Here is a 13,012-nt window from a genome sequence, read left to right on the forward strand (position 1 = left end):
CCGGGCCTTATCTCTTAGACGTTAATATTCTAGAAGGTTGTCGGTGAAAGGCAGATGATGGACAAGTGCCAATGTATGCAACCTGTTCCATCATCTTCTCACCTCAAACTATTCCTGCAAAGTAAGTGTTAAATGTATCTATTCATTCAACAAATATTGACAAGGGGCTTAATATGTGCCAGCCAAAGACTAAGCGCTGGAGGTTCACTGGTAACACAACAGAAACCACCCCTGCCGCATGGAGTGTCCGTGGCGTTATCTGGCCTTTGAGGACGGGTCATTTCCATTGGACGGCAGCCATCACATTTGTAACATGGGCGAGAGCAACTGAAAGGAGCTTGGTGAGCGGCTACAGACCGGGAGCTGTTTTCCGCTGGTTTGTTTGCCAGTCTGGATTTGGGGCAAGTGTCCCTTTTGTGTCCCTATCAATGGCACCCTTATCCAAAAGAGAGATCCTATGTGCCCACAAATGAACCATGGTATCACTTTAGTAACACTCATTTGAATCAGTACTAAGGCTCTGCTAAGGACAGGACCCATCAATCCTCATCATCCCACGTGTCTTCTGCACAGTCTATTAACCAAGTCCACCCTCTGGACGAGGAGAAAGGCTGCGATTTTAAGTGTAAAAAGCAACCAAGGACTCTTGTATTCAACAGAGACGCTGCCTAGTGGCACCAAGTGCACGCCGGCAACTACCGTTCTCCTCCATCCCTCACTGGGCTCCCCTCCCCGGTGGGCAGCGGGAGGGGCCTGGACCCCCTCTCTGTGGGTGCAGAACAAGATGGGGAGGGCTGGAGAAAACAGGTGGTGAATAAAAGCTCTCAGGGTCACGTGCACTGGCAGAGACCTTGGGGAGCATCTAGTCCAATGCCCTCATTTGACAGATACAGAATCTGAGAGGGGGAGCAAGGATCTGCCCAAAGTCATACATAAATTAGAGGCCCGGGCAGGCCTGAGCCACATGTGCTGACCACACCCCGCCCCAGGCCTGTCTTCCATCCCAAGTAATAAGGCCAGAGGCTCCTTGGTTCTACCTGTCAGAGGAACTCCTTTTTTAAAAAATAGAATCTCATTTTATCCTTCCTATTTAATTGCCCAGCACTTCCACGGAAAAATAAAAAGAGAGAGAGAGAGAGACTCAGGCAGGAGAACTGTGCCCTTTGATCCCGGATGTCCCAGAGAGGGTCCTGGACCATGTCAGGGTGGAGCTCCCCCAGCTGGCGAGCGTGCTGGGTGTGTCCTGTGTTTCTCTGCCCGGCTTTTTCTGTCTGAGAAGGCGACACGGACAGACAGCGAGAAGGGGCTTTGGGCCCAGATCTGCACTTACACAACGCAGAAAAATAGCATCTGTCCTTCCGCCCCGCACTCGTACATGCTCCGGGGCCGAAGCCAGAAGCTAACTCGGACAGCTGGCAGAGCGACCCCCGAACCCCTGTTTGAAGGACATGCATTCAGTTATTTTCCAATGGTGACAGGACAAGTCTGGCCAGGCCGTTCGCACTCCGTCCCCCCCATGAACACTGACCCCCGTTTGGGAACCAATAGGTGTGGTGGGCAGCTGGGGGTGATGGGGCGGCGACAGTCACCTGTGGATATGGAATGACTGCTTTCCTGCCTATGAATGTAACTCACGTTTGGAGGGCTCAATCTCGGGAGCTTCCTTTTTCAGCTGGGTAACTTTAGTCAAGTTGCTTAACCTCTCTGAGCCTCTGTTCAGAAGCCAAAACGATAGCTAATCACTGTAGCTAGAGGAGTCGTCGTGGGTCAGGTGAGTGGTCCACGCAGTTTGTGCTAAGGCGCCAAAGTAAACGGAAGTTATTAAGAACAGCTCCACTCTGCTCAGTTTCATCTTTCTAGCCCCTGAGCTCCCTACAATCTAATTAAAAGCCTTAAGGGAAGCAGTTTATATAATGCACTCCACGTAGATACAAGGACTAAAAGAAGAGGCCATGTTAAGAGGCTCATCTTATTCTACCAAACAATTTTTTTTGGTGTATTTCATATGGTGACCTAGACAAAAATATTGAGCTTGTTGAGAGAGGGGTTTCATAGCAGAAGCGTCTGCAAATAGAGGAACCTTGCTCTGGGCTGTCCTGGGTTCTCCTCATTTGTTCCCCGTTCACTTACAGAACATGGGAGCAGATCTGAAAGCGGTTCGGGCCTCCGACTAACACCCACCTCGAGAGGTGACGGCATATTCAAATTTCCAGTCCTTTTACCGTTAAGAGCAGGGATCTAATCAAGGAGAGGCACATATCCATCCTAAGGAGATTACTTCTACTGTTGTAAACATTTTCTTAATTTTGTAAATGTAATTAAGAAAACATGAACGGTTCTATGAAATGTGTCAACAGGTAAGGAACACAGGGGCCTTTAGGATATGAAGGGCTTTTTTGTTCTTTCTCAAATTCAACTTTATTTTTTCCAGCTGAAGAGATGGGGCCGAAGAAATGCCACTAACGGAGTGGTGAGAAAATTGCTAGAAAGAGTATTCATAACCTGTGTCGCTCTAGGCTAGAAGCTGATCATGACTAAAAAACAATATAGTTCAACTAAATAAGGAAACGTCTTTCATTTAGGTTAAGGGAGAATCTCTATATCGAAATCCGAAGGCCTCTATCAGACTGTCAAAAATGAAAGACAAGCCTAATTCTGAGGAACACTAATATAACTAAAGAAAAAGTTTTTGTGTAACACCGTGCTTCACTTTTTCTTTGTTTTTGAAAACTTGTATTAAAAAACTCATTTCCTAAGTCGTCTCTTTCTAAGACCGTTGTCAAGTGTCAGTCCTTTAATAATTTCCACATCCCATAGAACTTGGGATTTTATAAATAAATCAGTGTCCCCCATCATGAACACAGCGGGATTCACAGAGCGCTTTCCGGTTCACCTCATTTGAGCCTTGCACGAGTCCAGGGAGATAAGCAGGGGGGAGTTTTTATTTATAAACTGACAGTTCTACCACACAGACTTGAATTCTCTGAGGAACTCTGTTTCTCCAGAATTCGCCCAAGGGCTCAGCCGGCTCTGTCACAGCTACTATCAGCCAGAGCTCTTTATACACCTGATGCTTTTGTTAGTGTTTGAGAAAGAAGGATGACCTGGCTGCGAATCACCACACACCTGCTCAAAATATAAAGCAGCAAATGAACACCCAGGCCCCTGGGCCAGGATTTCCATGATAAGGTATCTAGGATGCGCCCCGTTCCTGGGTCTCTGAGTTCCTGGGTCTCTGACGTTCCCCCTCTGTATTTCACTGGGGCCTTCCCACCCACGGGCCTTACAGGGACAGAGCTGGCTTTGGGTGACTTCTCCTCCTTTGGGCTCCCAAACTCGAGGCCCCTGTCTGCTAATACTTCCTCCCGACCCAAAGTGAACCTGAAACAGAGAAAGGCACAGATCCAGGGGCACTGCACTTGTGCCCCCCCCCCACCAGGTTCTGGCCTGGCTTGGGGCCCCCAGACCAGGTCTGGGTGTTCCTCCGGTTCATGAGGCCCCTCCACCTCTCCTCCGAAGTGAACAACTCCCACGGCCCCCACAATCACGTCCTTCAAGGAAAATCACGGCGTCCTGGCTGCAGGCCCGAGGCCACTCCCTCCAGGTTGTCCTCCTGTCTGAAGACACGTCTCCCCACAAACATCACACACATACAGGCCGACCTTCATGCAGTGGAAATGCATTATCTACAAGATACCGTTTACAGAAATCCAATTAGGATTTGCACAAGGCCAGTTCTCTAAGATGTGTCTCCTAGAGGGGCTTCTGGAGGTCTTTTAACCCCACCTTTCAAAATCTCTGCTTCACATGGTACCAGGGAAGCTGAGGCTGTGAAGTCAGATAAGAACTGAGTTGATTCAAGGATTAAATGAGACAATGCATGCAGGACACAGCACAACAACCGACACCAACACTCAATAGGTGTGAGTTACTCTTATTAGGAACAATTTCCAATTCATTTTTTATTTAACTGGTGATCACAGGCATCTATGCGCTAAGCCGTGTGCTAGACAGTGGACACAGAAGTGAATGACAAGACAATGTCCCGGCTCTGACCTGACGAACCACCCAAACCGCCAGTGTTTGATATTTAGACACCAGGGCTGGGGTTAGGTAGACTGTACAGGTCATGCACACAGCGACCTGAGAAGGAACGAGATGTGAGGCCTGAGCTACTCACAGGGGAAGCTCCAGTCAGTTCTACCAGCTACAGAGAAACCCTCCCTCCAGAAAACCAATAAACACATGGTAGTAAGAAGGCTTTAGTCTCAGAAGGGAAGGAAAAAAATAGGTAGAAAGAAAAACAAACAAAACCTTACTGTGGCCTCCAAACTGTGGCAGAGGGTGGTGCCTGGGGAGGCAAAGGGTGCCTGGCAAGAAGACTGCCCCCATCGGTTCTCAGATTAGCAACATTTCAGCTGCTGGGTGGGGCAGCCTTCACAGAAAGGAATACAGAGCAGATAGAAAACGAATTCCATAATCTCACCATTTAAAAAATATGTTAGAATTGACAGTAGGGAATATCTGTTGTACTAAAGATTTTAAATAATATTTTCTGTGTATGTCTATCTGTTCATTTTTTTTGTTTTTAACTATATCTAGAAAGAGTACCACCATCCTTGTAATGTGTAACCATAAACATCTACAGACATGCAAATATACAAAAATATTCTATTCTAAAATAGGAACCTTGTTCACAGAAATACAAAGCAGGAGAAAAATCTACAAATGGATTCCCCGACCCCAAAGACAATACCCGCCTCCTGCCGTGCCCATCTTCTCCCCACCACCTGAGACCCCTTTCAACAATGAATGCAAGGCAAGCTAGCCTGGAGAAATTCACAACCACGGTCCATTCCCGTCACAGCCGCTGGAGACAACAGCCCCAGCTTCCAGGCACAGGCTGCTATGCAGCACCACGCCCCACACGCAGGAAGGCTGCCCCCAGGGGAGACCATCCTAACAGGAACAAAAGGGGACCCTGCAAGCCTGGCCCTGGCGGCAGGGCACAGCCACATTTAGGGCGGCTCCTAAGGCAAATTATCAGAGCGACATTTCTGTTTCTGTCCTGTCCTAAAAGGTGACTTAAATATTACCTAGAAGAACGGGCGTGGCCCTCGAACCTTAACCACTGCGGTCTTCAAACAAGGGAGGGAAAAAAAAATCTGCTTATCCCACACAGGAGAATTGGCAAATGCGTACAAGATGTAGAGCAAGCCGCATAAATGCTGCATACCTGCTGCATGTGTTAATAGCTAGGGACCTGAGATTCATCCCTCTGTTAGGGAAATAAGTATAAAAATTGAGTTTTTGTCCCTATTGGCCTTCTTTTTTTAAATGATACTTTCTTCCACACCTATTTGCAAAGTCAACTGGCACTGAGAAAACATTGTGCACTGTAGAAAACCCACATGTTTCTTCATTAACGTGAGGTCGGTTGATGTCAGGCAGCGGTAAAGGAGGACGGGTTTAACCCCAACACCTGCACCTGGCACAGGGAGCCCTATCCATTCCAACCCTTCTCCCTAGGTAGTTTCTTCCCTGGGACCAGGTGGGCAGCAGGCAGAGGTGGAGTGTACTTGTGTGAGGTGAAGCTCAGGTGCGTAAAGAAGGTAGGGTGCTGCCACAGAAATAAACCACTTCACAGTAAACCGCACCTCCTGCCTGCAGAGAGTAAGGTCCCGCCTGGCAATCGCAAACCCACAGGGTGTTTGGTCCAAGCACAACGGATAAGTGCAGAGACTCCGGCCCACAGAAACACCTGGCGGATCCGGCAAATTCACTACAGTATCAGGTACGGCTCAGCCTAGGGCGGCTGCCGAGCCCCCAGGGGCCAGCTGATCACTTCCTTTGTTCGTCTTGCAAAGATGGAGTAGCCACCCATTCCCCCACTACACAAACGCGCGCACCCCCTCCCCATTCACTACAAAGCACAACCGCACTGCTTCGTGCTAAACCAGTATCAGCGGCTTTTTGTCCTTGCTCTTTTTTAATGCCCATCCCAGACTGTCCCTTCCATCCGGGGGCATCATTCCAGCGCATCCCGGAGAAATACCGGACCAGGGCGCGGCATTTTGCAGCGAGAGCTCCTTGCTAGACGCGGGCGAAGATGCGGCTTCCGTACCTGACACTGGCACGTTCCCCTTCCACCCGCCCTAGGCGATGGCCAAAGCGCATCTGACACCCTCCGGGCGGGTGGCTGGGTTTTGCACACAAAGGCAGCTGGTCGCGACCTGCACACAGCGTGCGCCTGCGACCGCACACTCAAATATGCTCTAGAAAAAGCCTTTCTTGGGATAAGGGAGAAAACAGACCTGAAAACTGTAAAATGCATCAAGGGCAAAAAAAAGTTGGTCATTCCCGCTACAGCCATGTCCAGTTTCGAATATGACGCACCAAATATGAATCGGGGTGAAGAGAGGCGAGAAGAGGACTAGGTGAGGGCGGGTGGTCCAGACACCCCAGCACCTTCGCGGCGCGGGGACAGAGGCACTGGGCTGGCGCTAGGAGAGGGGCGCGGTCGGGCCCCCGGGCACCCCTGGGGGAAGGTGTCATCTCTCCATACCCCGCCCCGCCAAAAGGAACCTTAAACAAAAAGCACCCCTCGCGGGGGCGGCGCACACCGACACCCCCGTGCGCGGGGTCCGGGAGCGCACGAGCCCTGCGTTATCTGGAAACCACCGGGTGGTGGGAGGGCGGACAAATAATCCCAAGTTCCCCGCGCCACTGTTCGGGTGTCGTCTTTGTTTTCTTTTCCCCACATCCCCGGTCGCTCCGTCCGCGCGGCGCCCGCCGCCCGCCGCCGCACAGAGCCCGGCGCCCGTCCGTCCCGGGGGCCCCGGCCGCCCCGCGGCGCCGACTCACCGTGATGCGCGGGATGTTCTTCTTGCCCTGGTAGGACATGCTGGCGGCGGCGGCTGCAGCGGCTGCCTCCCGCCGGCCCGGCTCCCGCCCGCGCGCACGGCGCCCGGATCAGGTGGAGCGCGCGCGCCGGCCGCCGCCCCCCGCCCCGCCCACCCCGCCCGAGACAATAGCCGGGCTCCCGGCCCCGGCCCGGCCGCCGCGCCCCCGCCTCCCTGGCGACCGAGCCCGGGGTCTCCCCCTGGCGGCGCGGCGGGGACCCGGGCGGCAGGACGGCGGCCGCGGCCCCTCCCCCCCCCGGTCCCTGCCCGCGGCCGCCAGGGGGCGCGCGGGGCCGCTCGGGGCGGGGCCGCCGCAGCCCCGGGGCGCGCCCGCGCCTCCCTCCCGCCCGGCCTCGCCCCGGCCGCCCGCCTGCCGTGCGCCGTCGGCGCGCCCCGCGGGAGGCCGGGCGCGGTGGGGCTCCGCGCAGCCCGGCGGCCGCCCTGCCCGACACCGGGGAACGCGAGGCGGCCGCCCGCGCCCACGGCAGCCGCGAGACGGCCTCGGACACCGCGTCCGGAAGGAAGGCCGCCGCCCGGCCTCCGAGGCGGAGGGCGAGCCGGGCGGCCGCCCTGGGAGCGGAGGCCGGGCAGCTCGCGCAGCGGGGGGACGCAGCCGGGACCGGGCCGCGCGGCCCCGCTTCCCTTCGGGCAGGGCCGGCGGACGAAGGCCGGAGTGTTACGAGGCGCAGGCACACGGCCTTTCGGCGCCGGGATGTGTTGTCCTTACGCTCCCCGCCAAAGCGAGGGGCCAGGGGACGCCTGGGGGGCCACCTGGAGGAGGCCGAGTGCAGGTGGGAGTGGGGTGGGGGGGCTCAGGTCTTCTGGCGAAGTATCCCAACACACCATCCGAATAACAACAGAAACGGCCTGGCATGCAAACCTAAAACCTCTCGAGACGAGTCTCCCACCACCCCCACTCCTCAGCTGTCGACCCTCGGGCCCCACTAAACAGGGATTCCGGTCACTAAGCATGACCGTTAGGGATCTTACATAAGTGGGCGGCCACTGACCACACTTCTGGACATCTTTTCATTAAATTGAAGGCTTACTTTGCAATAGAGAAGCTATATAAAAGCACCTGCAGAAGGAGGGTACGGAAAACTCCAGCCTTGGTTCCCACAAACCTGAAATGAAGCACGTGGTCACATAATCAGAGGGCACACACGCTAGGACCCCCCGAAAACCTGCCTCTCCAGTGAGTTAACCCCAGCTTCCGGTTATTCACGGGTAACTGGACTGAATGCAGGCGAGTTCACGGCGGGCTCCACTTTATTTCTGTGATATTTGGCTGGGAGGATGAATGCCAGCCAAAGGTCACCGCTCCGTCCTCTTTTGCAAACAAAGCACGGTTGGGGTTGGGGCTGGGGGGAGACTGAAGCCAAAGGCACGCCCGGACCGTTTTTCTTTGTTCTTATGCAGAGACCACTAGCCAAGAGTTGTGAAACTACGAAGCATTCTGGGGATTGGCATGCAAATGAACAGGATTATATTTAGAACTGGGTAAAAAAGAGAATTAACTACACACTATGAAACCCTGCAGAGCTCTCTTTCCCATAGATTTTTAGATTTTGCCCCAAACTTGCTGGACAGGATCTTGTAAATTCTTAAGAAATGCAATGAGATATTTAAATCCCAAAGAAATACTAGCACCTTCTTTTTTTTATTTCATGGGTTTCTTTGCCTTCCTTGCATCCAGGTTATCTCCTGTTACTGTCGTTATCATCCAGAACATTCTCTACTAAATAGATTTATATCGTATTTTGATCACTTGATGATTTTGTGTGTGTGTGTATGTTTCAAATGACAAGACTTGGTTAACTCTGAGGTCAGGTTTGCATGCAAGAGGTCACGGAGCTTAGGACTTGTGTTTCTTGGGATCAGACTGGTGATAAACCATGTTCGTAACTGCATAATAACCAGTTAATCAGTTCAAGTTGTTGCCATAAACAGAAATGTACAACAAACACTATTTTTCTCTCTTTTGTCCCTTTCAATCATCTTTTTTCTTTCTTAAGTCTAAATAAAGTGTCTCAGATGAGTTTGAAGGAAAAAGCTTTCCTTGGCTTTTTTATTCCAGGAATAAGAAAGGCAGCCATCAACACAAGATGCCTCTGTGTCTAGCCAAGAGAGTGGGGAGTGGAACCAGCAGGGGTGTTTTCCACAGTAGAATGACTCTGAATGGGTTTTCCTTGGACACATAGCAGTGCTTGGCTTTAGGTATCTTAGGAAACTATGAGAGAGGGAAAAGGATATAGAGACACTTATTTTGTGGTCCCAGAGAAACTTCTGGCCACCAAACTTACCACATGGGTAGACTTTCATACCTCAGTCAAAGCTATTTTATTCTAGTCGCTCAGGCCCAAGACTTGGCATCATCCTTGTCTTCTCTTCTTCAGTCCATCCAATTTGCATTCCATATCCAATCTGTCAAGCACTGCTACTGGTTGTCTTTTATCAATCCATATTGATAAAGTCATACAATGGGACCCACAAAAAGGAGGCTGCCTCAGTGCCTGGCTGACCTAAGTCAGCCCACCTGTCCAGGAAGCCTAACATACCGGTCATCACTCTCCAAGTCAGCTTAGCTGGCTTACCTTACCCTAGAAGACAGACCCTGCGAGTCCCATATGGAGATGCCAGGCCTCCCAGCCAGTCATTCCCTGTTTTCTGTTGCCACTCCCAACTCTCTGTAAAACTCGCTCTTGCCTAAAACCCCTTAGAAGTAGTGTGGCCCGGCTTGGGAGGAGGCCCTGTGCTCCCCCAAGCCGTGCTTTCTTTCCCCTTAAATAAAGGACATCAAACTCATTACCACATTGTATTCTTTTTGACATTTGACAAGTCTGATCTGCTCTTTCAATATGCAAAGCTTCCCCCTGTGTCTAGCCTACCGTCCTGGTCCTGCGGTGACTCCCTAACTGAGCTCTCTACCCTCACTCACTCATTCTCACAATAGTCACACAGTATTTACTTTGGGGTTACCACCCACTATTCATTTCCTAGGTGCCAGGAAATGTCCCAGGTCCCATGGAGCTTACTCCCCTTATTCAAGAGTACTGCCTGGCACTAACAGGGCTCCTTCTGTGCATTAATGATCTTCATGGAACTTTTCACCACATGACATATTAATTTATTAGTAAACACTGTCCTTCTCCCCATCATTAGAATTTAAGCTCCTTGAGGGCAGGGAATGTGTCCATATTGTTTACTTCTATATCCTGAGTATATGGAACAGGGCCTCACCCACAGAAACTGCTCAATAATTATTAGGTAAGTGTATCTAAGAATGTTTTAAATTGTGTCTGAATAAAGAGTAAATAGATAAAACAAGAACTTTCCTTTAACTAAGGAAATGTGGTTAGAATCTAGATTTAAGAATGTCTATTTTTGCTGCTCTTAGGCTTCTTCGGGTTTCCTGATTTTAGATTTCAGAGCAGGTGAATTTAAGATGATAAGGAATCCCTTCAGTGATATGGCACAGTCACAAAATTCCAGGGCATCCCACAGGCCAGAGAATCGCTCAGCAGAATAGTTCTGGGAACTGAGCACTGCTTAGAGAGCTGTAGCCTGAGAGGAGAGCGCCGCAGCACAGGAAACGAGCAAGAGCCTTGTGCTCGCTTAAAGAACGTCTTGGAAAAAAGTGAAATTGCATTCAGAGGGAATGCTGTGGACTAGAACCCGGAAAGGTGCACTGTTAAAGGAGCGGACTTGGATGTAGAGGGACCTGTCTATATTTCAATTCACCCAGTTCCTACTTTCGACCATGATCAGATCACTTGAACTTTCTGAGCCTTAGCTTCCTAATCTCTAAAATGATGGTCTTATTATTAGCAATGTATTAGTATTTGTGATGACTTATTAATTCATTCAGCTAATACGGATTGAGTACCTGTTATGGGTGTCCAGGCATTACTGATACAAATATTTGAATAAGACAGACAAAATCCCTGCCCTCTTCAAGCTTAGAGTCAAGGATAGGGACAAGTCAAGAGTAAAAAAAAAAAAGGCAAAATATTATGTTTAAAATGGCAGCAGATGCACTGAAGATAAATAAAGCAGGGGCGGGGAGGTCAAAGCCACTCTGGTGTCTGGAGGCTGGGCCAGAATTGTTCATACGGGGTCCCAAAAGCCAGGCGAGATCACGGTAGGTGTGAGCCAAACGGTGCGGGGGGCGGGGGGTCGGTGAGGAATGGTCGGATATGGACATATTTCAAGGTAAAGCCAGCAGCACCTGCAGATGGATTTGACCAGGACATAAGAAGAGGAGGAAATGACAATTACATTAAATTTGTTGGCCTGAGCAACTGAAAAGATGGATGTGCATTTTCCTGAGATACGGGAAACTGTGGGCAGAACAGGATCCGGAGAAGGGCAAAAATACATTTGTATACATGCCTTTTAAATATCAGAGTGAAATGCTGAGCAAGCACTGCACATTTAAGGGAAGATCTGGGCCAGACGTACAAATCTGGGAGTTGTCAGCCTCTAGGTACTATTTACAGTAACAGTGCTGGGTGAGGTGAGATCGGAGGGAAGCAAGCATCTCCTGGGGAAGTAAGCAACCAGGAAAAGAAGGGTGAGGGTCGTCAATGAGGGAGAGGGGACACCACGAGACTGCGGTGCGTTGAAGGTCAAGAAACGTGACCATTTCAAAGAGGAGGAAGTTTTCACGCTGTTAAATGCGGCTACAAGGTCACAGAAGCTCAGAAGCGGGAATCAGTACATGAAAACACCGAGGGCCCCCGAGGACCTCGACCAGAGCCCCTTAGGAACATGTAATACCCACGTCACAGTGCTTTGGGGGGGCATATATAAATTCACTCAAGACCTATTTACCGAGTACCTACTATGTGTGTATGTGTGCCGGAGCAGTCTTAACGAGGTTATGGAGGCGAAAACTGATGGGAGCATGTTCAAGAGAAAAATCAAAGTAGAAATTGGAGCCTTCTAATATAAACAACTCTTTCAAGGGATTTCATTGTAAAGGGGCAGAGAAACCGAGTAGCAACTAGTCTAGGAAGTGGAGGCCAGTAGAGGAATAATAGCACGGTTGCACGCCGACGGGGCTGCTCAGTAAGGAGAGGGAACTTGGGATGCTGCGTGAGAAATGGGGCCCCCGCTCCATCCTTCCTGAGTGGGTGACATCTAGTGTTCAGGCGGGGGTTCGCCCTCCGCAGGGAGCAAGGTTGTTTCCTGCGAGGAACTGGAGAAGAGGTACTGGCACAGACAGGCAGCTGGGTAAGGTTCAGGGGCAGCGTTTACGCAAGTTCTCTGCTGATGTCTGTTTTCTCTGCCATGAGCTAAGCCAAGTCTGGGAGAAGAAGACAGAGGGTAGAAGGGTTGGTATGAAATCGTCGTCTCACAGAGTACAGAGACTAGGCAAATATGCTGTAATTACCTAGCAGAACTAAGGTCCCCTTCAGTTAGTGGCCGTGAATTAAAAGAGAGACCCGTAGGTGTGGTTGTGGACCTCCCCCAGCCATGTACAGCTGCACATGTGCAGGCATGGAGTGGGTGCAGTGTGGAACTTAACCAGGGTTTTGCTAGATAAGTACTGAGAAGGCAGAAAGAAATTCAAGAGATTTGCGGATGTAGCATGGGATGCAAGCGGATTAAGCACCAGTACAGGGAAGGACAGTGAACATACGGAAGGTTAAAGAAGAATTCATGTAAACCCTTAAGCACAAAGTAACTGAATTAGGTGGCAGCTATCCCTGCCATTAATGTTAATGTTCTGATTATTATTTGCTAACTTGTTTATGTCAGGGACTATGTCTCATTTACCTCTGTCGTCTCCAGCTCTTTTATAATACTTGGAATAGAGCAGAATCAATGGGGTAAACAATTAATCAAATAGAAGGGAAAAGTCAAGACTATTCTCTGTCTTCCTTTTAATTTCTGAAATATCTAAAGTAAGTGCTTAGCTATTTATACACAGTTCTGACAATGACAATATTTTCTACTTTTTACAAACAAATTTTTATTTTGCTATATTAATATGGGGAAACATTTCCACCCACCCAGACCCGATGTGAAAGATGGGGGGAAAAAGTAGTTCCAAAACAAATACAGACGAGTTTTGAAGACATAAAAGCCACATATCAGGCTTTTGT

The 13,012-nt window shown here is 50.2% G+C and overlaps 1 protein-coding gene across 2 annotated transcripts in view; it reads right to left on the reverse strand.

Moving 5' to 3' along the window:
- Positions 1 to 13,012, reverse strand: part of DPYSL3 (dihydropyrimidinase like 3) — a 98,422-nt gene that overhangs the window by 49,599 nt on the left and 35,811 nt on the right. The window contains exon 1 of one of the 2 annotated variants that reach the window (XM_037016198.2): positions 6,865 to 7,016. The exons of the other annotated variant lie outside the window; for it this stretch is intronic. Coding sequence (XP_036872093.1) covers positions 6,865 to 6,903 — 39 coding nt within the window. The 5' untranslated portion in view covers positions 6,904 to 7,016. Of the gene's footprint in view, positions 1 to 6,864; positions 7,017 to 13,012 lie in introns of those variants that run through there. 2 annotated transcript variants of the gene reach the window in all.

Source organism: Manis javanica, chromosome 14 (assembly GCF_040802235.1).
Source record: "Manis javanica isolate MJ-LG chromosome 14, MJ_LKY, whole genome shotgun sequence".
NCBI classification, from domain to species: Eukaryota; Metazoa; Chordata; class Mammalia; order Pholidota; family Manidae; genus Manis; species Manis javanica.